The sequence below is a fragment of the Corylus avellana genome, chromosome ca2 (assembly GCF_901000735.1).
Source record: "Corylus avellana chromosome ca2, CavTom2PMs-1.0".
Classification (NCBI taxonomy): Eukaryota; Viridiplantae; Streptophyta; class Magnoliopsida; order Fagales; family Betulaceae; genus Corylus; species Corylus avellana.
This window is the reverse complement of record NC_081542.1, coordinates 3,460,700-3,487,891: the sequence shown is the minus strand read 5'-3', so window position 1 is coordinate 3,487,891 and position 27,192 is coordinate 3,460,700. Positions and strand designations below refer to the sequence as shown.

Below are 27,192 nucleotides of genomic sequence, written 5' to 3'. Positions count from 1 at the left end.
TTCATAAATCTCTTTCTATGCTAACAAAGAAATTTTTGTACTTATTAGGAGAAAAAATGACGTTTGCCCTCTAATACAACGACCAACGCTTTTCTCTCTCTTTTTATTTATTTATTTTTTATTTGTGGGGGTGATTTTGGTGAAATACTTTGAATTTAAGTCGACACAGCTAGGATAATTATGTTATGTTTTACAATGTCCTTGAACTATATATATATATATATATATATATATATATATATATATATATAACCATAAGTAATTATTATTATTATTATTATTATTATTATTTTTAACTCACTAATACTACTAATGCATGCAATATGGCCTAGTCAGCGGGTTGACATATAGACATAAAAATTTTGTTATCATTGTTTGTTAATGTGGCAGATGTAGATGAAGGTGACATCTATATGGAAACTTGAGAAAGTAAGAATAAGAAAAAAGACAAGTTGTTTTCATGTGGTTGATGAAGACAAGAGAACCACCCTATGGCAAGTTTATGGCGACTTACAATAGCATTGAGAATAAGAGTTATTCAAAAAAAAAGAATAAGAGTTATTGGTTATTTAGCTTTGATATTTACCTTATTTAATGAAAATAGAAAGTGCTATATGTGCTTAAAGAATAAAATTAATTTACTTGTAATTAGAGACGGATTTAGGGGGGGACTGATAGTGGCCCTGTTCCCCCCCAAATTACAAGAAAAAAAAATTTGTAGGCAAAAAATAAAAAAAAATTTTAAAAAAAAGTATTTTTTGCCAATTGGTCCCTCCCCAAAATTTTTTTTTGCCTTGGGTCCCCCCCAAACTCAAAGCTGACTCCGTCCCTGCTTGTAATGAATTGAAAGTACTATTCAGTTTAGCACTTATCAAAGTAAAATATAGTAGAAAGCAAGCACTTATCAAAGTAAAATGTAGCGGAAAGCTAAAAATATTGATCTCGGCTAAAAGCTACATTCCTCAATATCTCGTCTATCATCAAATACATATACAAGAGCCTCCAATGTCCAAGACAATTACAAATATATAATGCCATCATTGTATTTCTCCATGCATAAACATGTCTCTATAAGCCCTTCACTTAGCCTCTTTAGCTTCACGAACATATATACTATAGTTTTACCCTGACCTCTTAGAAAACCTGCTAGAATATAAAATATTAGAATGTTTTACAACTGAAAAAGTAATTGTGTAAATCTACTACTTAGTAACTAAATCACCATGGAGCTTAGCCCATGCAATGAGCCTAGTATAATAGAAAGTAATCAAGAAAATCAAATACCCTAAAGCACTATCATGAGTTTGAATTAAATTGGTGGGTATTATCTTATGTTATTACGCCATTAGATCAAAACAGTAAATTTTGTAAAGCGGTTAAGGCATAATCCAAGGACAATATGTGTTGGATTTTAATGCAAAAAACCATGCTACAAAGTGTGCAATTTAATATGAAAATTATAGCCCAACACTCCAACGTTAACCTAGCCAGAAGAGGGTTGAATAGGTGTTCACAAATATAATGCAGAATTTGAAATTTCATGACCACACAAACAATCACCAAATATAATAGAAGGAGAGCCCATTTTATCCAGTTGTGGTGTAAACCGCACTTTTAGAGCTTCAATAAAAATTTGACACATAGGCTAAACAAATCAAATAGATTGAAGGTGAAAACACCACATTTTTATACCAAATTAACCAACACATTAGATGATTATTCCTTCCATAAACGCTCGAGAGTTAAAACTCCTCATACCAGCAGGCTTCAGGTTTTCCTTTCTTCCCTCCCTCCAATTCTGTGTTGGTAGAAACACATGCATTGGTGGTTGCAGTTCAAAGCCCTTTATAATTGCTGTATGATCAGGAACATATTTCCCTAGAAACAATTGGAATAATCATCTTAGTTTTCTGTTCATGGGATTGAATTAATTTATAATCTGATACAGCCAAAAATCCAACATAATACTTGCGAGTGTCACCATTCATGTGGCATTGCTCTTGCCTGTCTTTGGAGAGTACCTGACTAAAAAATTTCAGTCCAAATTCATGGCTAACATCAAATTGGTAGAATTATGAATTGCTATTCTTCATTAATCCAAGTAGCCGAAAAATGTACACAAATATATACAGACACAGCATCGGAACAATGTCGTGGAAGCAAATCGACATGTTAGAAAGTCTACCGACTACCTAGTGCTGGACTATATTCACACCAAAACCTTCCTACAGAATCCTTTTTTTCTCCCCCTTTTCTTCAGATAAGAAATTAAAAAGGCTCACCTGCAGATTCTGAGAAAACCTATTAAAAAGCGAGCATGCTCAAACACTACAAGTCTACAACATTTATGTACATTAGCAGAAAACAAATGAAAAAATGGGCAGGGGAAGTGGAAAAAAGGAGGTGTAGTATTCAAGAATACTACTGCTATACAAAATTGGAAGGGTGACCTTAGGTATCCGGATTTTGAAAAGTACGATTTGAGCTGAGAAAACCAGGGCCTTGTTCGAGTGGGCTGCATCCAAACAAACCTTGAGTTGTCCCACCATGGCCCATCAATTTTCCTTTGTACAACTCTTGGCTGCTACTCATTCGAAGATGAGGACTCTCGTATAAATGCTGCCACATAGTAGTATTCCATGCATCCTGTGGAGAAAATTAACCAGAGGTCAAAAGACATTAGTCATGCAGTTAATATTCAAAAGAATGGGAACAGAATATTTAAGAAACAAATGCGGCATTTAGAAAAGCATATGGCAATGAGTAGGACATTTTTTAAACAGAATATTAACCTCTCGATCGGAGGAAAAAATTATTCAAGTGCAAGAGTATTGTCATCTGGAAGGTCAACAAAACTCCCCAAATGATCATATGATCGGAGGTCATCCAATTTGAAGATTTTTCTTATAGACTATTTACACAAAACCAGAACATTTATATTCAAATGCCTGTAGGGTATAGAAGACGCCTATTGAGAATTGACTCTTTTGAGTCATATCATCCCAAGCAATCTGGTTAAAGAGAACAATTTAATGATTCTGCATATGAATTTCTTTTTCCCATGTTTCTTCTTCAATAGGAGTCTAGACAGATCAATTCTGTAAAGCATACAACCATGTTGTTCTTCTTCTTTTTATAAATAAATAAATATTAAAAGAAATGAATGTGATACAAAGGAAACTGTTTTAAGTCTATTAGCTCAGATGTCCAAGAGAAGACACAAGAAAGGATGGTCTAAAAACAAATAGACTAACAAAGCTCATGAGAAACAAGGACTAAGAACAACACAACTTTCACCCAGAGTTAAGAATGCCTTTATATAGATCTATCTGATAGCTACATGACAAACTCCAGGAAGCATGTCCATAATTATAATATTTAGGTTGCTTACCTTATGCTGATTGCCAAAATCAGCACTGTGCGATGAAGAGGACATGCAGCCTTCCCCATAAGGAGAAGAATGAGTTCTTATCTCTGGATACGAATGTCGCAAATTTTGAGGATGTTTCATAGGAGTGCCAAAAAATGGACTTGCCCTGCCACCAACCCAATGCTCACTACTCCTCCTCAGCCTCACACATGATGATGGGGAGTGATCATGCGACATTAAGTAGTATGAGCTATGGTGCTCCTCTCTGCAAAAAGTAGAAGCTGAATCCCAGTGCTCCCTTGAAAATGATCTTGAACCAAAGTCTTGACAGTGCTGGAAGACGCAAGATGTTTTCAAGAACGACTGCCCCATATATGGACAATCGAGGGGTTCCAATCTGCCAGAAGCTGGATTCGGTGACTGCTTCCTGTCAGAAAGACCAAGAAATGGTGCCACCGTCCAGTCTTCAATTGTTATTCCCTGTTTGGCTGCAAGGTCCAATATCTGTCTCTCATCAAGTCCTAATCCCATGAGCAAGTTCCACATGTTTCTCAGTGATTCCCGTTGGTTGTGGATGACTTGATCCCTCATTGCCATTTCAAATTGAAGCTCAGTATTGGTCATTCCCTACATCAGAGCAGCAGAACTGTAAGGCTCTAAAGGCAGGTATATAAAACAAAATATACAGCCTGTGAGATAGTACAAGGTTTCAAAATCTTCAACTTGATGCTCCTGAACCAATGTTTACTATACCAGTTGGCAGTCATCATTTCTAACAGACGGTAACCAACATCAGCTTAAGACAAATGATTATGTCATGACAAGAGTAACCTGTTCATTAGATTCTTAGTTGAGGTCATTAATACAGACTAGGGAGTAATTTTTATATTTAAGTTAAGAAAATCCCATCCCCATGTTTTGTTCAGTAAAACAAAGACTTACTTGAGAATCTCTTTGTACCCTATATTAGTCAAATGGATCCAGGCTCTGGGATCAAGTTTCTACAATCATAACAGCTAATTCCAAGATGACTAGATTGAATCCTACTTATATCTACTCACCAGGATCCTGTATTGACTGAGAATGCGCAAGTAAGTTTTGTTGCCATTGTTACTAATGGCTTCCTCGATCATATCTTGGAGTTCGCATCGATGCCTCTCATTTGCTTCAATTTCCTGCAAAAAGTAAAATTGTTAATATGGTAAGAAGCATCACAAAATGTAATTCTTAAGTAGTACACGGATCACTACCTTTTGGTAATTGACACCAGCTTCGTCATTGTCACGGATGTTATCTAGAATGACTTGCCGCCTTGCTCTTAAAGCATCCACAACTGCTCCATCTGTTCCAATAGCCTGTGACATAGAAAGTACTCCATCGTTGATGTAAACTATGTAGAAATTCAATCCTGGTTTGGTAAGCAAACCAAGAAAAGATTGGGATGGAGATACAACAGTAAATCAGACATTTAAACCTCTAGGTTGCCTGTGTTTGGGTACATTAACAATAAGATTTTGTTTGTGGACAATTTAGAAATGCGAAGCGTTATATTCTGCATTCTAAGGAATTGCTTGGGGCATCAGATCTCAGAAGAAATAAGCACTAAATATTGTTATAGAGTCCAGACATAGACTTGAGATAGATTTAAGGGTAGACAAGAAACATTTGAAGCCCAAATTGTATAGAATATGCAAAACACAGTCTGCATGGTAAAAGTCACAATCTAACCTGTTGTTTTGCAATAGCATCATCAAGATGTTGGAGTTCAGTGCGGTTACGAAGGTTAGTTTCCTCAAGCTCAAATAATGCCTTCTGCAAGTTTATCCGCTCCTGAACATTTTCACTGATTTCATGACTCAATATATTCAACCAAGACAGCTCATTGTCTGCAGCTTTTTCCACAGGTTTGACACTTAGCTGTGATTCCTTTGCAGCTAGTTCTTTGTTTAGTCGGCAAACCTCAATCTGTAAAATCAAGTACGTCATATGCCAAGAAGTATACCATGCTACCTTAAATAACAGATAAAATTCCATTAGTAGCTTACCTGAAGACTGTCAATCATCCGTTGGTAGTCTGATACATGGGTATCCACTGTGCCAATGTTTTTCTATACAGAAACAAGGGTGTTATGAAAACTTCTATAACCAAGAAACAATTAATGCCTGAAGATGTATGAGTCCAGCAAGTGATAAACAGATAAAGAGCACCAAAAGAGAACATATATCATCTGAAATAAGCCTGATAAACCAAGTAGATACCATACAGAAACATACAGGAAGGATACATTTGGCTGTGACAGAATAGAAAGTAAAGCATTGACAATTCAATTAGCAAACAACAACATGACCATACTCCAATGCCATGCAAGAGGGAAGCTACTCCAAACATAAGGAATGAAAGGTCAAGGATTATTAAAAGCAATAATTTAAAAAGAGCTGAAATTGATGCCTTGAAGCATCATCCAAAGTGAATATCGGTTATAGCACCTCAAGCATAAATGAGATCCACAATGCTCATGCTTTCAAGAATTATAAATTATGTCCCACGATAAATTTGTAAGTCTCACCTGAATGTGTGTCTTTATTTCCTTTGCCCGGTCGGCATACTTCAAGGTATTCACAGTGTGATGATACTGACTGTCTGCAGGGGATACTGTAGCAACCATGACCGTTTGAGAATTGCCGCTCAGACCATCTTTAAGTATTCGTGTCAATTTGCTGCAAGAACAAGTAAATTAGCTACAATAGCAGGGAGGAATTCAGGCTATAATGAGTACCATCAGAAAAAAGAAATAAAAAAGGAAAAAGAAAAAGGTACCATCAGATACCTATTGCGGTAAGGAACATAAGCAAGACCCTTCTTTTGTTGTTTCCCCAGTGCATTTATGCAGTTTGCTAAAGCAAGAAGTGACCGGTTGATATTAGCTCCATCTCTTAGCTTTTGGCCCCCACTATTTGTTTCAGAAGCACGTTCACTGCCAGCAAGATCTACAAGTGCAAGTTTTCCTCGCAGGACTTGATTTCGATACTTATTTCTCTGTTTTCTTTTCACAGTAATCTCCAGAACTGCATGTGATCTGGTTGCATGGAAACAACTTTGCATGAGATCATGAGAAAAGGTTGCACAGGATAGAGGGCTCCATGTAATAAATTTTTCAATATGGAATGATGGTGATGATAATGATCACAGTTGTAGTAAAGTGACAGGTGATAAATTTGTCAAGCTGGTCATGATGGTGGTCATAATATTTATAGTATCACTGAAGTTGCCGTATTATTCTTGGGAGCAGCAGCAGTAGTAGTACCTGCTCCTTATAGGCCAGAAATAGCCTTTAAGAAACAGGGGAGGAGTGGGTGTTGACATAGGGTTAGAGTGGTAGTACCTGTTCTTCATAGGCTATCTACAAACAGCAAACAAGAGTGGGGATGCTCAACACACCCTAATGACAACAATGACGATGATATGTTTAGAGCAAGTAAGAAATTCAACTAATCCATACTCACCGTGACGAAGTTGCATTAACCTCTGTGCTTTCTGTTTTCCGTCGACCATTCCCCAAATTCAAAAGTTCAAGTATCTTATCAGCAGAGTGAACCTGAATCAGAAGCAAAAGCAATCACTGATTAATAGGTATGCTGATCATAGTAGACACTTGCTGCATCAAGGACCATAATGCACATTGATAAGGTAAGTAAAATAGAGGAATCACTGAATTTTTTTATGGAGAAAGTCAAACAAAAACATACCAGATAGCGAAAAGAATAGGTAGTCAAACCATAAGTGGCTATAAGGTCAACTATGTGACCATGCAATATACGAGCAAAACAGAAGAAAAATGAAACATCATTTTACATTACTAGAGACACTGATTAAAATATATATATATATATAAATTGCTTCTCTATGATGAAGCCATTACACAAAAATATCCCACTTGTCCATTGACAAAAACAATAACAACAAAAAACGAAAAGTCATTCAAGATATTCTAAAATTCCGTTAATTTGAACAAGGTTAAGAGACATTAAGGACTCCTATACTTGCAACCAAAATTACAGAGTTTAAATGCCATCTTTAGAAGAATATGTTGATTCAGTTCTCATGAACATCCAAATTCTCAGTTACTGGAATTATTTGAATCGCAACAGATTAGAACAGTAGTAGAATAGAGTCTTCTCATAGATTATAAGACTGAAATGGACAAGCAACGGAGATATTTATCAATTATTGAAGATAACAAAGATATCACGGCAACTTTATTATATTAGTTTAGATAAATCCTTAAAAAACAGTGATGCAGATAAGAAAGTCCCTTTGTTGATTCTTTTCAGACTTTGACATGTTAACAAAGGTGGCTCACAAGTATGCAAATGTTTACTTATCAAAAAAAAAAAAAACCCAATATTTGATTCATATATATATGAACCATTTTCTACTCCAACCCTGGCCACAGGAATCTATTTTTATAACTTTACTAGTTGTAGGCTAAAGCCCATAAACCCACTGAATCATTGCTAAGTGCTGGAATCATGTTTAACATAGAGAGAGTATACATGTCACCAACAGATTAGCCACACTTCAGTGATGCATTCAAGGTTTGCATCTTGCATGCCAAAGCATCACTCATATGAAATATACCAAAACCAGTAATTCCAATTAATACACCCAGCAAAATAGATTGGGTGGGGGGAAATAACATTGAACCTTGATACATCTCAGCCCAGCAACAATTATTCCCTGCTCAGGATCCTCTCTAAGCTCCAAATGTCCAGATGATTTTTCGAGCAAATCATAGATGACCTAAATTTATTAGAAATGAAAAAGTCAAACAACTTTGAAAGAACATGAGCAATATAAATAAGTCAATATCTTAATCAAAATGCAATCCCTACTTCATTGTAGACTTCAAGGTAGGAGCATGTGACTTCAAATTCATCAGAGCTCTTGTTTGATTTGATTAGATCAAAAATTGTATGCAGACTCAGAACCATGAGTCCAGGATCATCTCGAGTCCCAACCATTGTATATGTTTTACCACTAGATATGTACAAAAAATGTTGAAATTCAATTATAAACAGAATTAACAAATGGAGAGCACAAATCACAATACAGAAAGATATAAGATCAAAATTTCGAAGGAATACAAGTTGATTTTGACATTAATTTTTCATCATTCAGGGTGCCCATAAACGATGATGATGATGAACTTCACAACCAATGTGCATCAATGAGCAGCATACAGGCTCACACGTTGAATAAAATACTCATTACCACAGATGGATCAAGAATGCCTTAAGATATGGAGAAATAAAAAATCTGTGACTGGAGACCAAGAGACCAAATCTAATTGTTTTTATAACTAAAGCCTACTCTTGATCTCAAATGCAGGCAAAAGAAAGATACTTTTATGGCAGCCAAATACCTGCTCCAGGTTAATCAAAACTCTATGGATTAAGTGCAAACTTGTATGGTATTAAGCACAAAAAGTGGTCGCAGTACCCCACATCAAGCCTTTCTATCCTATTTAGAATATCTTGTGAAATACTTATCTATTCCCAAATATGAAAATATTTCTAGAGTGATTGAATTTCTGAAGCGAATGCCCCACTTTTGATTTTCAAATTGTTCAGATTCTAGAAATTAGCATAATACTTTATCTAGGGGTACTTCTTTTTTTTCTTTTTATTTTTTTGACATGTTCACACAAGGGAAGGGGGAGGAGGATTCGAACTAATGACCTCCGCTTTATGAGGCGTGGTCCATAGCCGATTGAGCTAACCCTTGGGAACTCTAGGGGTACTTTTGAATACCTTTCATGTGCATGCATGGTTCTAACACTTTTTATTTTTCTTACCAAAAAGAAGAAAAAGAATTCAAAGTTACAATAAAATACTTCCCAAAGTTGATCAATCAAATCCTTGACTAACTTGCAGGTAGCCCCTATGCTTTGATGCCAAACCTAAATCATGCCCTACAAAACCCAGTCTCTACATTATAGCTTGCCTTATTATAGCCTATAGGTGAAAAAAAAAAAAAAAAAAAAAAAACAGTGTGTATCTGTGAAATCTTGGAAACTAATGGTAGCAAATGTGGAGTAATAAAGCAGAAGAAAAAATCACACAGAATTTCAGATAAATGAGGACCAAGAAAAAGTAAGTTGGCTTGTCTGGTACAGACATAAAAGGGGGAAAATTTGATATTAAAAAAAAAAAAAAAACCATTAATATATCTCGTTAGTACCTTCCAGTTGAACCATATGCAAATACAGTTGCGTTCAAACCTTGAACAACCCCCGCGATTATAGAGGATATACATTTTTTGTACACATCCTGGATAGATGAGTATTGTCAGAAAAATAGATAATACTAACATAAAGAAACATTAAAATAGCAACTATACTTTTTACAGAAGCTCGTATGGCCTATGACAAACCATCCCAACCTGTAAAGCTTTGCACATGTAAAAGTTTCTAATGCTTTAAGATTTTTATGGATATTAGCATATTAGGAATGCAGGTGAACAGAGTGCAACACCCAGAAGTTATTCGGAGTATAGAACTACTTTACAGTTTACAATAAATTTGTACGAAAGTAACCATCACTACGTCTCTTTCTATGGAATATTGTATCAAAATGCCAAAAATATTATACATCGTTAATCAAAATGAACAAAAGAATATAACTCTTAACTACATGAAAAATGCAGCATACCACATTTGTACAGTTAGGACCAAATGCGTGATCGAAACAATATTTCTTTTCTTTTGTTCGATTCTGTATGCGAACAAGATAGTCCTTCGACAAGTCGGGATCCAACACAACCACCTCCTACAAATCCAATCACCACACTAACTAATCAATTCTACTCCAAAGATCAACTACACAACTAATTCAACATAGTTTCAAGCAAAGCTAAAATGCTAAACGGAAAAACCAGCACCACACCTTATTGTCGATCACTCGGACAATGTCACGGCCCCGTTCTCTCTCCGTTAACGGCCTACATTTTACGGCAACCTGTGGCGAAAATTGATCAGAGACTATCAATCAAGAAAGAAGGTTGTGACAAAAACAATAATGCAATGCAATGGTTTCTGATTGACATAGAAAGAAAGACTAACCGTAAGGGTCGTGGTTTTCTTCGCAGCTGGAGCTCTAATGCTTGGCATGTTTGACCAACATTGATTTGCAAAGTACCACTTGCTTAGCGACTATTTGGATCTAACTTTGCTTAAAATTCGTTTGAATAACTTTTTACAGGCCTAAATCTGATACTGGAAGAATCGCATTCTTTCTTTACAAACTTAACCCTAAATTCGTATTTGAAAAAATCACATTGCAGCAAAACTAAAACACTGATTTAAAATATAAAAAAATAAATAATAAAAAAAAAAAGAAAAAAAGAAGAAAGATTCAGTACAAAGCTTTAATCTCAGAAAATCACAAAGAACAAGAAGCTTTAATCTCAGAAAATCACAACGAACAAGAACACTGATTTCTCAAGCACATTGCGTGGAGCTCCCCAGTCCCCAAGAAGCCATTAGCTCAAGAAATTTGGAAAACGTTTTCTTTCTGTAAGAGCAAATTTAAGTGCAAAAATCCAAAATTCAAAAACCCGAGAAATTACGTTAAAGAAACGACGTGGAAGCGCGTAAGGGAGAGAGAGAGATCGTGTGTTATAGGTTGTATAGTACTGCAAATGTACTGTGAGTATGTGATAGGCTCCATTTAAAAGCGGGCAGTGAAGGAGGAAGAAGAGCAGGCGAGGTGGAGGGTCATACCGTCATAGCATGATCGTGACCGTTAGTTTGCCTTCTTAATGGGACAAGAGGTGGGGTTTTTTGGAATTTTGTGGGGACGTGAGGGTGTTGTCGGAAAATTGTTGTTGTTAGCGAAACGGTGTTGGTTGGCGTTGGGTAATGATTTTCACCTTTTGGGGATAGTGATTTGTGGTGACTTTTGGATTGGGACAAAAGTTTGGACCTTTTGCGTGAGTCGTGACTAGGTTTTTAGTGGTGCATCACGTATTACAGCTCGTGATCGTGGGTGCATGGTGTATATATTATATGCAAAAGTATATTTAGTAGTTTTTTTTTTATAATTATTATGCTATGATGTCATATGATAGTAACATTTAGGATCAAGAGATAAATTGAAAATTCTCAAATTACAATTTCTAAGCATCAAAATGCTTTCTTTTTTTTCACTATTGAAGAAATGCTTATTATTTAGAAAATCAAAATATAATTTTTGGTTCAAAGCTTTTTTACAACATAAAGAATAAGAATCCTATAAGAATATACTCAATTTTCAATCAACATTTTTAATATGTGACATATGAATTATCGCGTCAAAGAGTTGTAATAATGGTTTAATTCTAAAATCCTTTATCAATTATGTATCAAATCAACATCAAGTTTTGGAAAGTCTTCTTGAGTGTTACTGACGCTAGATGTCATAATTAATAATAATAATAAGTATTTTTCCTTTTTAGTAGATAGATATTAATTCAGGGAAACCAAGTACTAGAAAGCGGTAAGTAAAGTCACAATCGAACATCTGCGTACAAATGCCGTAAAGTTACAATTAAGAGGAATGCAAATCAGATTAAAAAAAAAAGGCGAATATTGAGTAAAAGTCTCATTTTCAATCATAAATTCCAAACTTACCGATGGGTTGGGGTCGGGTGAATTGCCCCGATTCGCAATCAATTACACCAAACCCAAATCGGCAGCTTAATGGGATGCAACAAAACTGCGATTATCCTATATTGACTGTCATCGAATCAGATACGATAGCAGTGTGGACCAAATATCTGGAACCGTCACGATGGTCGATGGCCGATGACTCGATGGGTCCTTATTCCCTATTTAATTATCACACCTATCTCTCAAGGAAGCTGCGTGTAATTAAGGAAAGGTCCCCAGGACACCAGACACAAGATTAATTAACATATTTGTTAAACATATCTGTAGGGTTGTTGCCATAAATGATCAATTTAATATTAGAGGAGTGAAAACCCACCGTCGTAGTCGTAGACCATACAGCTCCAATTGTCTCTCTACAATCCCAGTGGGTTTTTTTTTGGTGGTGTATCGCTATAATCTTTCAGGTGGGAAAAGAGGTGAAAATAAAAGATTTTTGGTTGTGTATGTTTATTGCATTGCACTTATAATTTTTTTTTTTTTTTTTTTTTGAAAAATGCATTGCACTTATAAATTACGCCAAGTCTCTTGTGATTCTGATTTAGAGAGAGGGAGAAAGCATGTGTAAGGAAGCGATTTCCATTTGCTTGATGTGTATATGAACAGAATTTAGGAAGAACACAAAACACACTTCTTATATTGTATAGAATTGTCAGTAATAATTGATATTTACATAATTGTTTGAAGACTATACAGTAGAAAATCGTTCTGTGAATACAAGTTTTTGATATCAACACTATCTCTGAAAAACAAATAGCAATGCTCGACTTTGACATTTACCTGCTTGTTTTCTGACTGATTCAATGTGGAAATATAAATATATTTCACAAATCTTCTATATACAAATGTGGACAGCAATTTTACCCAAGTGGCAACCTAACACTTTTCATCCATATACGATGTGACAGCACCAGACACTTTTGAAGATTAATATAGTAGTTTTTTTTTTTTTTTTGAGGGGTCAGATTTACTGTTAAGAGGTTGGAGTTACCCTTCCTCAAAGTCATTCCTTGAAGAATTCTAGGCTTAGAAGACATGAACCAGAGAGAGGGTAGCTGCTCACCTTTGTCCAACTATCAGGTTACCAATCTGGAAGAGCACCTTAAAAAACCCAGAAGAATGCTGTATATTTCCACCTCAAATCACCAGTCAAAAGACATGCAAGTAAATTATCAAATTTTGCATTGCATTCGGGAGGAAGCAAGCGGAAGGCTACTGTAGGGGCTAAAGCAAGTGAAAAGCATAGTTTCAAAATAGCATTATAGAAACTTATGCTTCGCTAGAGTCATCTAGCATCTCATTTCTGTTCTCTGCCAGCAATGGCTTCATGGTGGTCTTCTCAACCGTGGAGATGTGATTTTCACCTTCTTCAGCAGACATGTCCACACTGTTCAGGAAGATCCCTGTAAAAGCAATCCAATTTTCATTGGACACATTTTCAGTATATGATGAACAAATTAAGCAAGTTTCATTGCCTTTCATTTCCACTCATCACAACATCACTAGGATGCACGTCTTATCTTTCTTAGCAGTTCAGCAGAATGACTTGTGCATGAAGCCACAAAACTATGTCTAGACTTGAGAAGTTTTAGTCTATATCCATAGTGAAACAAGGAATGAAGATACTTTACAACGAGCCAGGGGTGTTAATAGCTAAGGAAGCTGTTATGAAGGAGAAAAGAAACACTGCAGCACCTGATAATAACTAATCAATGCTTGAAAGAGGTATCGATGATGGCACAATATCAAGGATGTATTGTAAATTTTGAGTTTCTTTCTTTAATTGTTCTAAATTTGAGTTCACTTGAAAAGGTTTCAAAAACACAATATTGGATGCCTAAATTAAAGTCAAAGGTAGATAAAATAATTTATCAAAACATCTATAAAACAATTTAACTGAGTTCTGTCACTCACCTATAAACCATATTCCAGCAGCGATAAACAGAACAGATGTCAGAATAAGTGATGTTTCCCTCCAATTGTTAACATGATCCTGTGTATGACATTTACCAAAGCCAAAATAGCACCATCAAAAAATAGATGTGAAGTGAAGACCCGTATAAAAACAAAGGACCCAAAGCAGGCAAGGAAACCAAATTAGAAGCTTTATCACTTCACAAAGAAAGGAATTGCATGTGCATTTTCAAACAGCGACTATAATGGTTTAGTACAAAGAATAATCTCAGCATCTTAACAAAAAACATGCAAATCTCAGAGTTATTATCATTTATACAGTACCAAGTTTGGCATCAATAATGTGGGATTTAACAGAGAAACCTCCACAACCTTTTTTACTTGAAATAAAAAAGAAGTGCCTTGAATTTTCCTGACCACTGTTTATAAAACCAATTTCAAACAGTGACTATGGTTTAGTACAAAGAATAATTTCAGCATCTTAACAAAAAGCATGCAAATATCATTTATACAGGAACAAGGTTGGCATTCAATATTGTGGGATTTAACAGAGAAACCTCCAAAACCTTTTTTACTTGAAATAAAAAAGAAGTGCCTTGAGTTTTCCTGAACACTGTTTATAAAACTACAAGTTTGGTTGGAGTACATGTTTTACGTTTTCCATGATCGGGGCACAAACATCCTACTTTAACCAGGTTTACAGGGCAAAGAATTTCAATGAGGCCATTTATAACCTCATAATATCTAAAACCTCCACTCAGCCATCCTTGCCTCAATATTCTGCCCACACATGCACATGGCTTATGGGACAGTAGAGAATGTCAATATAGCATCAGCTCTTAAGCACCCTGAGAGTAACTTTTCGTGATTTTAAAAGAATTGCAGATTTGATATGAATAATCAACCTAATGCTCTTCCTACTAATACCATATCTGGAAGTTGATTTTGTCAAACACTAAATTTAATTACGGCTAGTTAAAGGAAAAAAATGCAGTGGCAAGATTATCTGTCCATATTGGAACATGCTATTCTTTTCATCACAAAACAAATCATAGAAGTAATTGAATATATATTATTTAATTATATATTGGAACAGTTTATGCATGTGAAGGAGACAACCTAATATCAATAATATTACTCTCCCCTTCCTCAAATATATGAATCAAGAGGGATTCTATGACCCACCTGAAGGATCCCAACAAGAGGTGCGGAAGGCACATCACCAAAGATGTGGATTGAAACAGTCGAGATAGCCATAGACAATGGCCTCAGACTTGGTTTGACACAACGGAGACACACATAATTAACAGGAGCCTGCAAAAGCAAAGTTATAATGTTAATAAAATATGACAGTAAATCAAATTTTTAACCCAACTCACAACATGATAAACTTACCTGTGTAGCAAAGACAAGTATCTCACCCACTGAGAAAAGGGCTACAAAACCATACAAGCTTCTAAAACAAAAGGCACTGAAGCAAAACATTGCACCTAGTAATGTTGCTGCAGAAAGAAGCTGTTACAGGAGTAGAGGAATATTTAGAAAATGATAAACAGCAAATGAGTTATTGTCAGACTATTCTGAAATTAAAGACACAATACAGGTTCCATATCTATAACAAACTGCTGATGATAAAACATCCAATCAGTGCAGGTATATAAATATGGAAAGAAGGGATAAAAATAAACTTCAGTGTAAACTTGGCCTCTTCATCTGTAGTATGTATTACTCCGAAGATTATAAATAAATGAAATATCACAATAAAATTTGCTGAAACTAAACTTATTTCAAAATAGAAATATAAGCAGAAGCAGGAGACAAACCTTTAACAGAGGATTATTGAACATCAATTGGAAACTCATAATTTTGTACATGACCGCAAATACAATTTTTTTGTTGATAAGTTGACCACTAATACAAATAAAATAAAAGAATAGGAAATGCTAGGTAAGAGACCAACAAAATTTAGCTGCTCTAAAATACAGCACGTATGTGTGTATGTATGCATGTGCATGCGTGTAAAGCAATTATATGATATGAAAAAAAAAAAAAAAAAAAAGGAAAATTACAGTTTACCCTCCCAAAGTTGACAACGTTTTTCAATTCGAACACCAAAGTTTCAATTTTTGCAACCCACCCCCACAAAGTTCCAATTTTTTTCAATTCGACCAATATTATCCCAAAATTCTCATATTGCCCCTAATTTTTATTTTTTATGAAAAAAAAAAAAAAAACAAACAAACAAACAAATTTGGGAGTGCAAAAATGGCAAGATGGCCAAAGAGCCACCCCGAATTTATTTTTTTATTTTTTTATTTTTTATAAAAAATAAAAATAAAATAAAAATTATGGGCAATATGGGAAGTTTTGGATACAATTGGTCAAATTGCAAAAATTTAAAACTTTGGATGGGCGGATTGCAAAAATTGAAACTTTGGTGTTCAAATTGAAAAACACTGTCAACTTTGAAGGGGTAAACTGTAATTTTCCCAAAAAAAAAAAAAAAAGCAACTCAGTGAGATTTTGGGGAAAATCGTAAAGCTTTTCCAAAACTGTTTTTATTGCATTGAAAAAAATGTCTTAAGTAAATCACGTGTAAATCATTCAAACAGAAAGTCCAAGCATTTAGGTAACATCGAAAATCGCTTCCATTGGTACAAGTGAACTTCTATAAAGGTTGAATAATGTCTTGTAATTCGCAAGTAGTACAAACTCAAAACTAAACTATATTCAACAGCTAGGATAGTTGAGAATATATGATTATGCACTTCAAGAGCCATTCATTACATAACCCACAGATGCAACATAACTCACCCTAAATGCATTAGAGATTGTGGCACTCATGTAATCCAGGATGCGACCTCCAGATAACGTCCCAAAGATTCCACAAACAATTGTGATCCCTCCAAACAACAAATCTGCATTATTCTGCAAAAAGTTTCGATTAACCAGAGGGCAACCATTACGATTAAAGGCTAAAATTGTATTTTTCATCTAAAGTAAATGAGGTTTGCAACAAGAAAAGGTGTTTGCTAACAGGCAAAAAATGTCAAATGAAAAGATAACAAACGATACCATATGATAAATGTTATAACCAGCCTTTGGTCCCCAGTATGAGTATGCTCCAATAACAAAGTTGTATGATATGTAACCTGCCAACCAAATGGAAGATATTTAGAATATATGATAAGTAACCTGAAGGTCACCATTCCATTAGAGACTCTAGAATGAAACTAACAAAGAATATGATGACAAAAATGATCACATTTTCATATCCGTATGAAAAGAATTCAGGAATATATAGACATGCATACAAAAAGGTTATCATCAAGATCAATCAAAATTGTAAGATTTTGAATTGATACTTTTCCAAGTTTGTATCTTAATGAAGAAAAAACTGAGATGGGAAAGTACCTAAAACATTCACAACATAGACTTTATCAAGCAAAAGCACTTTCATGTCTTTCCAAAATCTAGATAACTGATTCAAAATATTGAATGCACCCCTTGACCTGAAATACAAAGGAGAAGAGACAATCAGATAGAGGAGGATAGTAAAAAAAAAAGGAGATGAGACGCATATAATAATTTCTCTTTGCAAAAACATTCTACGAGGTATCAAAAGACATCAATTGGGTTACTACACAAACAAATGGAACATGGAAAAACTCCAATCCACTGCGATAGTTGACTAAGCATGGCAATGGAAAAAACAAATATGCATCCTGCGTTGCCATGAACCACCTTATTAGCACAATCCCAAGCAAAACATAAACCAATTAGGCTCAATCACAGTTGTCAAAATGGTGATCCATAACCAGATACGTACAATAATGTTAAAAGTAGTGACACCAGATTCATACTTCACTATTATAGTATATGAGATGTGCAAATGAAGTGTTAGGTTGTTCCTATTTGGGAAGGTACAGAGGTACTGTTGTTTGTTTCTTTTCTAAAGGGGCACTAGCAAGTCAATTATCGTTTTTAAACTTGCACAGAAAGTTTTGATTTTTAGCACCTCTGTCAACTATCCACAAAAGAAAAGCTAAATATAAGGTGCTTTGACAATGAGACTCTTCACCATTCACTATCTATATATGTTTTCCAAAATTGTCATCATTTGATTTTGCTCATCATTAGCAACCGCCATTACATGTTCAATCATATGAAAACATAAAAGAGACAGAGAGAAGCACAGATGCAAGAGCGACTTACTTGGAAGCTTCACTAGAGGCTTGAGCACCAATACCTTCATCTCGAGCGACAACACAACCATTTATATCTGAGACCTTTGAATCTACAATTGGGAACTAATTAATACTTGGTGAAAGAAGCCTTAAATCAAAAGAAGCAAATAATAAACAGTTCTATGATCGAAAAATTTAAAGTTAAAGTTGGTCCCTTCAAGTTCATGTGTAGTGTCAGTTTGGTCCCTCTAATTTAAATTGATCAGCTTACTCATTGGACTTCTAAGTCGCATTCAATGTAGACATTCCATCCATGTCTGTCAACATGAGTCCCGGTAGTGTGACACAAGACTACACTTGACATCTATAGGATGCCAGTTTGATGATTTTTTTTTTTTAATAAAAAGAAAGAGGAGGGAGAGATGAAGCAGATATGGCCAAATAGATGCATAACTCTTATGCTCTTTATCCAGCTAGGTGTCAATCCCATGCTGCGCTCTCCTATTTCACCTCTACAACTTCTCTTCCACAACTATCAACTCCAGCCCCTCATTCAACGTTCAAAAACCAGCACAATCAAAGAACCAAATGCGTGGGTCTCAGCCTCCAGCTCCATTTTTTGAATAAGTCTCCATGGAAACCATGACATCTAATCACCTCAATTCCTAATCTCAACTTCTCATGGCCCTCAAACACTAAGGCTCAACAAAATAACTCAAAACCAAGCTTACCCATAAACAAAACACCAAGAAAACCCCTTGCCTCTGCTTTTCTATGAGTAGAGAAATTGCTAGAGCTAATTCTAGTTAAGTGTTTCCTTTTGTATACTTACGCTTTTAATGATATTTTTTTATTACTTATCAAAAAGAGAAATTGCTAGAATTGAGGTCTTAAAAATTTCTCAGATGGTAGGCTTGCAAGAGATAATGATGGTGATTAGGGGAATTGGACTTGCTTTAAGGTGGGTTTAAGTGATGGGGGCTTGGTCTGGCCAGGTTTCATGGAGTTCAGTAAGAGAATTGTTTGCATGAAGCAGCAGTGATGCAAGCTCTGGGTCATAAGATGGGGAACTTCGTGTTCTCGGGTTCCATGAAGTTTAGTAAGAGAGTGTGCTTGCATGAAGAAGACTTGATTTAATTGGACATGTGGACATCAAAGCATATCAATTTTTTTGCAATATTGTGCGGTCAGGTTTCATGGAGTGTAGATGCAGGTTTTCACACAAGAGAAAGGGGGTATCTGAGGTTAGGAGTGAAGACAGTGGGATTGACGGAGTGTGGAGGTGGAAGTGTCTGTCTTGGACCAAATAGCATCTGGTAAACGCCGTAATGGAAAGAAGGATGGAACGAAACAGAAAAGTGGCACTAGCACATTGTTGTTTTGGTGATCATGTTGACCCTATGTAACACTAAAAGAATGGATATGAATGAAAGGATTACACTGAAAGCAATCTGAGAATCAACGGAATAAATTGACTAATTTAGAAATACAGGAACCAAATTGACATCAAACACAAACTTTGGGGAACCAGTTTATATTCCAGTCATATTTTAAATATTTAAAGAGTCAAGAAGCACTGAGTTATGTTGCAAAGATCAAGTCAACTTCTAGTGATATCCAGAATCATGAGTGGTAATCAGCAAGAGATGGGAAACAAGAGAGAGAGAGAGAGAGAGAGAGAGAGAACATATGACACTATAACTTATATGGCCTTGCAGGGAGTAGACTAGCAAAAAGAGGTTTTGTGCATTGCACTAAATATAGTTGGCATGAGGCTTTATTGCATTGACTAGATGTATGATTACCACCAGAAAATTGCCTGCAATTACGTCCAAGCTATATATATAGAGCATTACAATAATAGGAATTATGGACTCCTTTTCAAAAAGTGAGAATGACAGGCTTCAATTAGAAACATGATTCACATCAGGCTTGAACTGAGGAGCAATATCTTATCCCAATGTAGCAGGGAATTGTGAAAAGAAGATAATAAAGAGTTTACGACATTGTCAATAGTATTCTTAGTGCCCATGCATGTTCAGAGAGATGGCGAAGTGCTCAGAAGAACCTTGCATTCTGTAACCGAATGAGAACATGAGATTGGCAATTTTCAAAGAAAGGTAGTGATTAAGTTTGTTTATCCATCAAGTACGAGTGCCTAAATATGGGTGTTGGATATGGAAGCTCACTGCTCGTGCTTGAATTGAATCTTCATTCATTTAAATGTCTTGTTTTTGGATCAATGGGAGGGATGCGGGAACTCATCCATATGATAGTCAAGTCTAAGGTGTAATTAGGTCAAAACTGTGGATTGATGCATATTACACCTGTATCTGTTAAATCTGCAGGATTTCAAGGCAGGCCTGTGTAATGAATTTTGTATCCTGAATTCAGACATATATTGCAGTGTGTATCAGCGTATGGTGCAAAAGGGTTTGTCATCCCAAACAATAATAGAGCTGCAAAATTGGTAATTGCTTTCCCAAACAAATCAAGTCAACAACACAGGAACCTTTATTTTTCTTTTTTGATAAGAATTATTCTGTCACTCCATACTATTAAGGACCACTATTCAACTAAGCATGATAATAACTAATAGTACAATTTTAGTTTTAAAAAAGTTAAGAACAATGTCAAAAATGGTGCCAAAACCAAATCATAACTGCAGTACTCACATATAAAATAGAAAGAAAAAAATGATAATTATAATAACATCAAGACATGCAAGACCTTCAATTGCAGGAGAAACAGTTTCAATAGATGTCGATGCTTTTTTTGATTCAACAGGAGCAAAACCTGCGGTTGCAAGTTAAATAACAGGTTAAAGAAAAATAAATAATATGGGATCAGACAATGAAAACTCAGTAAGTACAAATGATGCACTCCAAAACAAGTACCTTTCAATTGCAAAGGCTTCATCACAAAACCCAGAACAGCAAATGGAAGCATCAAAAATGCCTCTCCAAAAAATGCATAACGCCAATTCAAGTTGTTTCCAACCTAAGAAATGAGCAAATACAAATGCTTTATGATCACAAATCTCCACTATAAAATCCAGAAAACACCACCAACCAAACCAATACATGAATTGAGTAATTATAACAGAAGTCAAATTCAACACACCAAAGAAACAAAGACAGGCGGGAGCTCGGGGCTTTTTAATCTTGGTTACTGAAACCAAAATCATATTAATTAATGAAGCTTCCCGGGTTTAACAAGTCATAGCGACAATCAGTTGCTACTAACCAGCCAAATAGCAGAAACTTCTCCATCATCCCAAACAGGAATAGTATAGGAAATATGGTAAGAAAATGGAAAGACGCCAAATGCCATTCTGGAAGTTTGGGGGAATCTTCAACAGAAGGGAGAACAAAATACACAGTGTGCAGGATAGAAAATAACATTACTTATCTTCTTTTGGTTGATTGCGAGATATAGGAAGACAGAAAAAATAAAGAAAAGAGAGGCAGGGGGTCTTCTGTTAAGAGCAAACAGCAACCCATATAGGCATTTTTGATAAGTACAACCCATATAGGCTTTTATAGAATAGAAACCAGACTTCAGCAGTGGTGTCATAAAAGACCTACAGAATTTTGCAGGGAATTGGAAGAAAGAGCTGTTCACCAGACAATATTTATCTTCAACACCATCATTATAATGACCTCATACAAAACTGACCAGTTGACAATGTGTAGCATTTCAAGGATATTATCAAAAATCACTGCCATATTTTAAAAAGACTAATCAACATTGTGTAGCATCCAAAGGAAATCTTTGTAAGCCAACTAAGAACAACCAAACCCACCTTCACATAAGGAAACAAAAAGAGTTGTAATTTAAACCAAAAAGAGAATCATGGTTGATAAAATAGAATCAGAAGATTAACTAGCACAGATTGGAAAACTTACTAATCCACCATAGACATAGCCTAGAGCAACTCCAGTTGGTATACACATGTAAAAAGTTGCAAGCCATGTTGTTTTCTGGTAACATGACAAAGAATCATATCACATAAATTTCAAAAATCAGCACATGAAGAAATAGAAAAGTCAGCTAATGTAAAAGTTCAATAATAAGTTAAACATAAAAATGAAGCAAAAACAAACAAACCTGTGCAGCAGGCGCATTGTCATCTATAAATGGAGCAGCAAGACTTATGAAAGAAGCCTCTCCAACACCAACCAGCCTAGACAGACAACACCCACATTAAAACTCACAGTCTAGTACCAAAAGATGACAAAAGATCTTAACAAGATCACATTTTTGAATGCAACAATTTTGTTAAACTTACATGCGACATATTGCAATGGACCAAAAATCAAACGAACCACCACACCCAGCTGCAGCAATTGTCCAAACAGATAACCCAACTCCAATAAGCCTAAAAGGATTGTAGCTGCAAGCGCAAATATGTATTATGTATAAGAACTTGAATACCAAAAGGGTAAAGGATAAGATACAAATACACCTTATAATAGATATCTTAATCAAAGCTCTATCATCTTGACATCATTGTCAAAACCTTAAATCATGAACAAGTGAGCAACTCATGTACTAAAGAGGATGTTCACCTCTTTGCCAAGGATGCAAATATTGGAGAAGCTACCAGAAGTCCAACCATAAATGCAGAAGATAGAACACCATCTTGAAAATTGTTCAAGTTAAAATCCCCCCTGCAAGGATCATGATATGATAAGCCAAGGATAAAGGCTAAATTATCTAAAGAAACAAATGCACATATCATGCTTCAACTACTCAAAATTTTGGAGAATGATAACCGCAAAATTTTTGCCAATATATTAAGAACGGGTATCTCTTCTTAGGAAGTAAATATGTAAAGCATGTTGCTACTGCATGAGCATAGGGGAAGGAGTGATCATAGTGTGTCTGCATGGTGGCTGCCAGCCTGCCCATGTCACCGTTTACACTGGATCTTGCTTTACAGGTGGTAAATTATAAAAGAATTAATGTCTGCTTGGCACATGTGTAGCAAGCACAAATCTAGCAAGGAGCATGGACGCTACAACCCACAAACACATGTGGGTACCCACAGATGCTTATATAATTTTATCAAGAAAAAGTAAAATTAACTAATAAAATGGCTGGCCCCATTTGGATCACATTGAAAGACAACCCTTGTGTTTCAGCGTAAGAATGTAAATTAAAAGACTTCTACGCACATGCACACACACACACAAAGTTCTAGAGAAAATTGATGACCTTTAAATGTGATAAAGATAGTCTATAGAATGTGCCAACGTGTATAGAACGAGAAATACATACATGTATAAATAAAGAGAATGTAAGTGGCAAGGGGAGGGGAAGCACATTCATGAGCTAAATCAGTATTTTCTTTCCTTCTTAACGTAAGTTACACGCACACCCAGTGGATTTTGAACCCACAGCCACAGCCTCCACCCCTTGGGTACATTGGAGCTAGTGCTTGTCACTTCATGACCTAAATCACTATGCAATTGAGTTAAATGAATATGAGTTTCAGAATATTGTTTCACAATCATTTCAAATTTTCAAGCGTTTACTTTCAGAAAATCATTTTGTAGTCATCAAGGAATACAGAAGCCTCTAGTATGAACAATGATATACTATAATATGATGTAGTACATATTTTTCAAGCATTATTAATGTATCATATATGAAAATAGCATGACATGGGCGATTAAATTCATGAGCTGAATTTATCTGTGGACAATTCACAAAAGTAAACTCTTAGCAAGCACAAGATTTAACATGTAGCAAATTAAATCCATGGTAGGTAGGTAAGCAAGAATTGGACAATCAAACAAAATAATTCAGTAAATCTTACTGAATCCCGCTACCCGAAGTACAGATGCCACTCTCCGTGCAAGTCCCAAGACTACCATTTACACCATTGCTTGCTATTGCTCCTCGATCCACATAATTTATCATGTTAATTACACAGAAGATCATAAGTAACCTGTAAACAAAATAAATTTTTTATCATATGCACAAGCCAGAAAATTCCATTTCGTTTTTACAAAGAAAACTGAGGATGAAATAGATTAGAAGCGACCAAAATGCCCAGCCAATTGCACGAGATGAAACCGTATTAAAGCAACCAAAAGCTTCTTTTTGCATTCTTAATATAATTCAGGCAAAAAAAATTATGAAGTTCTCCAACTGCCACTCCAACCTAAAGAAATTATCAACAAACACAGCACCTTTCCTCTTTATTTTCCCACGTTTTCTCGGGGACCAAACAGGGCCATATAGTTTCTCATAAAGCACCCGAAATTGAAACAACAGAGACGCAAAATACAAAACGCAAGGTCAAAATCAACCATACGCAAGCTTAAAACAAAAAACAATAGTACAACTATTGAAAAATACAGATAGAGAGGAATGCGATGGTAGTACCTTTTGGGCGTGAACCATGAAGGAGTGGGAGCTGAGTCTTTGATGGTGCTCCTCGCCATTTCTTCGACTTCGATGGGAGTAGCTTCAGAGGGCTTTGGTTCTTGGTGGACTTCGTTGCGATGATTTGGTTTCTTTGTCTATTTCGCTACGCAATCATCCTCAGACAAACGGCCGCTTCCTTTTTTATCTTTCTTTTTTTTTTCAATAACTTTTCGATGGTAATTACTAATTATTATAGAAATTTTCTTTATCTTGTTTATAAATCAATAATTAGGTTTGTAAACTTATGTAAACTCATATAAGTCAATGGTATATCCTACAAATTTAATGATAGATCTATTCAATTTGTAAAAAAAATATGGACAAATTATCGACACCGATCATTTTCTCTTTTGGATAAATATTTTTTTTTTCTTTTATTTAAAAAAGTTTCTAAATAATATAAGGGTGAAAACTGTCATTTGGTAGAATCTACATTTAGGAAAATATTTTCTATAAAATTTGCTGACTTTTTATTACTTATAAGAGAAAACTTCACTTTAAACTCCTAAATTACCATGCAATTTAACATACCCCCAAATTTTAAAACCTCTTTGTTAGAATATATGAAAAATATATTATATTTTCCATATATTCTATAATTATGCTTATATTGAAATATTCTCTATTTATGGGTTGATTGTAATCATATATTGAGATTGTAATAAAATCAAAGGGATTTGATTACCAAACTTGTATTTAGACATTACCCTATAAATAGGGACCTTTGTATTGTAGACAAATTAAGTTAATGAGCACAATGTAGCCCTTAGGGGTATTCCGAGTGGTGGACGTAGGTGTCTAACACTGAACCACCCGTAAGTTCTTTATGTTCATTCCCTCTCTTGCTTCCGCTATTATTTCCACATCATCATTATTTCAACATGGTATCAGAGCCACTTTCTTTGTGGGCTCAAATTATTTTTCTTATGTTTTGCAGTTCAATTTATCTCATATTTCTTTTCCTCAAGCATGTTTCTGTCTGTCAATCCGATTGTTTTCCATAACAATCGTCCGATCCAACCTGCCATCACAAGATCAAGTCAACTGTTTGCCGACAACCACAACAAAGCCCACCACCAGTCAGCAACAGCCAATTCAGCCTACCTTCCATCCGACAGAGCCGCGCCATCGTCTGGCCTTCTCCGACGTCATCCCACTCCCAAACGACGCCTTCCATAGCCATTGTCACTGCCGAACGACACCTTCCACTGCCAGCAAGTCACTCCAGAAGCAGCCGTGGCACTGCTGGCTGTCCACGGTTCCACGATTCACCGCCACAAATCTCCCTGCAACCAGTGCTTCCACCATTGCCGGCCTTAGTCTTCGGCTTCTGCGCCGTCTAGATCTACTCCTCCGGTTATGCCAGCGTCCTTTCCTCTAGTCATGCATGGCCATCTCAGACAGGCGTAGAGAAACTGGTGAATGGAGGAAAGAGAAAGAAAAGAAAGAAGGGACAAGAGGCGTGAAAAAAAAAAAAAAAACGTGCTGCGTGTGGCGTGGAGTGAAGAGAGAGAAAAGAAAGAAAAGAAAAGTGAGAAAAGAAAAAGAAGGTTTCAGCCAAGTAAAAAAAAAAAAAAAAAGGGGTGCTGCATGTGGCGTGGAGTGAGGAGAGAGAAAAGAAAGAAAAGAAAAGGAAGAAAAGAAGAGGAAGAAAAGAAAAAGAAGGTTTCAGCCGAGTGAAAAAAAAAAGAAAAAAAAAAAAGGAAGAAGAAGCGGTCCAAGTGGACCACATCACGCGCGCCACGAGCCTGTCAGGTTCGGTGCGCCGATCTAATAACCGCCCAAGTGGGCTCATTTTTTTCTTTTAAGTTTGGCTCATTGTCAGCCTTGGCCCGTTGTCGGCCCCTTTTGAAGTTCGGCTCGTTGTCAGCCCTGGCCCGTTGTCGGCCCCTTTTGAAGTTTGACTCGTTGTCAGCCTTAGCCCGTTGTCGGCCCCCTTTTGAAGTTTGGCTTGTTGTCAGCCCTGGCCCGTTGTCGGCCCTTTTTCGAGTTTGGCCCATTGTTGGCCCTTTTGAATCTGCATTCACCAGCCACCTACTGCCGTCGCTGGCTGCCCGCCAGCCTCTATCTCCTTCGGCAGTCGTCATCATCTACGGCCCGTTCCCCACCTCCACCACCGCCGTCATCATTGTTTCGGATTTCAAACTCAAGGTTCCAAAATATTCCACCTTGAGTTTGAGGGGGGATGTTAGAATATATGGAAAATATATTATATTTTCCATATATTCCATAATTATGTTGATATTGAAATATTCTCTATTTATGGGTTGATTGTAATCATATATTGAGATTGTAATCAAATCAAAGGGATTTGATTACCAAACTTGTATTTAGACATTACCCTATAAATAGGGACCTTTGTATTGTAGACAAATTAAGTTAATGAGCACAATGTAGCCCTTAGGGGTATTCTGAGTGGTGGACGTAGGTGTCTAACACCGAACCACCCGTAAGTTCTTTGTGTTCATTCCCTCTCTTGCTTCCGCTATTATTCCAACATCATCATTATTTCAACACTCTTAATTTGGACCTTAAACTTTTAATTGCAATCAATTTGAACCCCTTCGTCAATTTTTGC

General features: G+C 35.9%; 2 protein-coding genes across 5 annotated transcripts; both read right to left on the bottom strand.

The window, feature by feature from the left end:
* Window positions 1–1,489: 1,489 nt before the first annotated feature.
* LOC132173099 (kinesin-like protein KIN-8B) lies at window positions 1,490–10,982 on the bottom strand. 4 transcript variants are annotated; one of them, XM_059584678.1, is made up of 17 exons: window positions 10,848–10,982; window positions 10,492–10,725; window positions 10,316–10,387; window positions 10,082–10,198; window positions 9,612–9,700; window positions 8,264–8,408; window positions 8,076–8,171; window positions 6,875–6,966; window positions 6,199–6,447; window positions 5,938–6,088; window positions 5,416–5,478; window positions 5,099–5,335; window positions 4,621–4,725; window positions 4,432–4,545; window positions 3,392–3,997; window positions 2,451–2,646; window positions 1,490–1,878 (listed from the first exon to the last, which is right to left on the bottom strand). In XM_059584678.1, exons 2-16 carry the CDS (start codon window positions 10,537–10,539, stop codon window positions 2,452–2,454), a joined length of 2,379 nt encoding a protein of 792 aa, XP_059440661.1. In that variant the 5' UTR covers window positions 10,540–10,725; window positions 10,848–10,982; the 3' UTR covers window positions 1,490–1,878; window position 2,451. The 4 variants fall into 4 exon arrangements, with proteins under 4 accessions (XP_059440661.1, XP_059440660.1, XP_059440658.1 ...); XM_059584677.1 differs by lacking the exon at window positions 1,490–1,878 and having other exon boundaries at window positions 1,887–2,646; window positions 10,492–10,644; window positions 10,791–10,982; XM_059584675.1 differs by lacking the exon at window positions 1,490–1,878 and having other exon boundaries at window positions 1,887–2,646.
* Window positions 10,983–13,035: 2,053 nt separating this feature from the next.
* Window positions 13,036–24,725, bottom strand: LOC132170568 (probable sphingolipid transporter spinster homolog 2). Its single transcript, XM_059581589.1, has 16 exons — window positions 24,573–24,725; window positions 24,001–24,132; window positions 22,748–22,849; window positions 22,468–22,572; window positions 22,287–22,362; window positions 22,085–22,159; window positions 21,074–21,176; window positions 20,907–20,972; window positions 18,205–18,286; window positions 17,404–17,501; window positions 17,065–17,141; window positions 16,804–16,917; window positions 15,385–15,504; window positions 15,175–15,303; window positions 13,990–14,068; window positions 13,036–13,478 (listed from the first exon to the last, which is right to left on the bottom strand). The coding sequence occupies exons 1-16, from the start codon at window positions 24,629–24,631 to the stop codon at window positions 13,345–13,347; spliced, it is 1,551 nt and encodes a 516-aa protein (XP_059437572.1). The 5' UTR covers window positions 24,632–24,725; the 3' UTR covers window positions 13,036–13,344.
* Window positions 24,726–27,192: the final 2,467 nt, after the last annotated feature.

Coding starts and splice junctions, on each gene's coding strand:
- LOC132173099 (XM_059584678.1), bottom strand. CDS start 10,539: ATGCCAAGCATTAGAGCTCCAGCTGCGAAGAAAACCACGACCCTTACG. Junction 6,448..6,874: donor GTTAATGCAACTTCGTCACG/GTGAGTATGGAT, acceptor CCATGCAACCAG/ATCACATGCAGTTCTGGAGA. Junction 3,998..4,431: donor TCAGTCAATACAGGATCCTG/GTGAGTAGATAT, acceptor GCTCTGATGTAG/GGAATGACCAATACTGAGCT.
- LOC132170568 (XM_059581589.1), bottom strand. CDS start 24,631: ATGGCGAGGAGCACCATCAAAGACTCAGCTCCCACTCCTTCATGGTTC. Junction 24,133..24,572: donor TCATGGTTCACGCCCAAAAG/GTACTACCATCG, acceptor TTTTGTTTACAG/GTTACTTATGATCTTCTGTG. Junction 17,502..18,204: donor GCCTCTAGTGAAGCTTCCAA/GTAAGTCGCTCT, acceptor TTTGTATTTCAG/GTCAAGGGGTGCATTCAATA.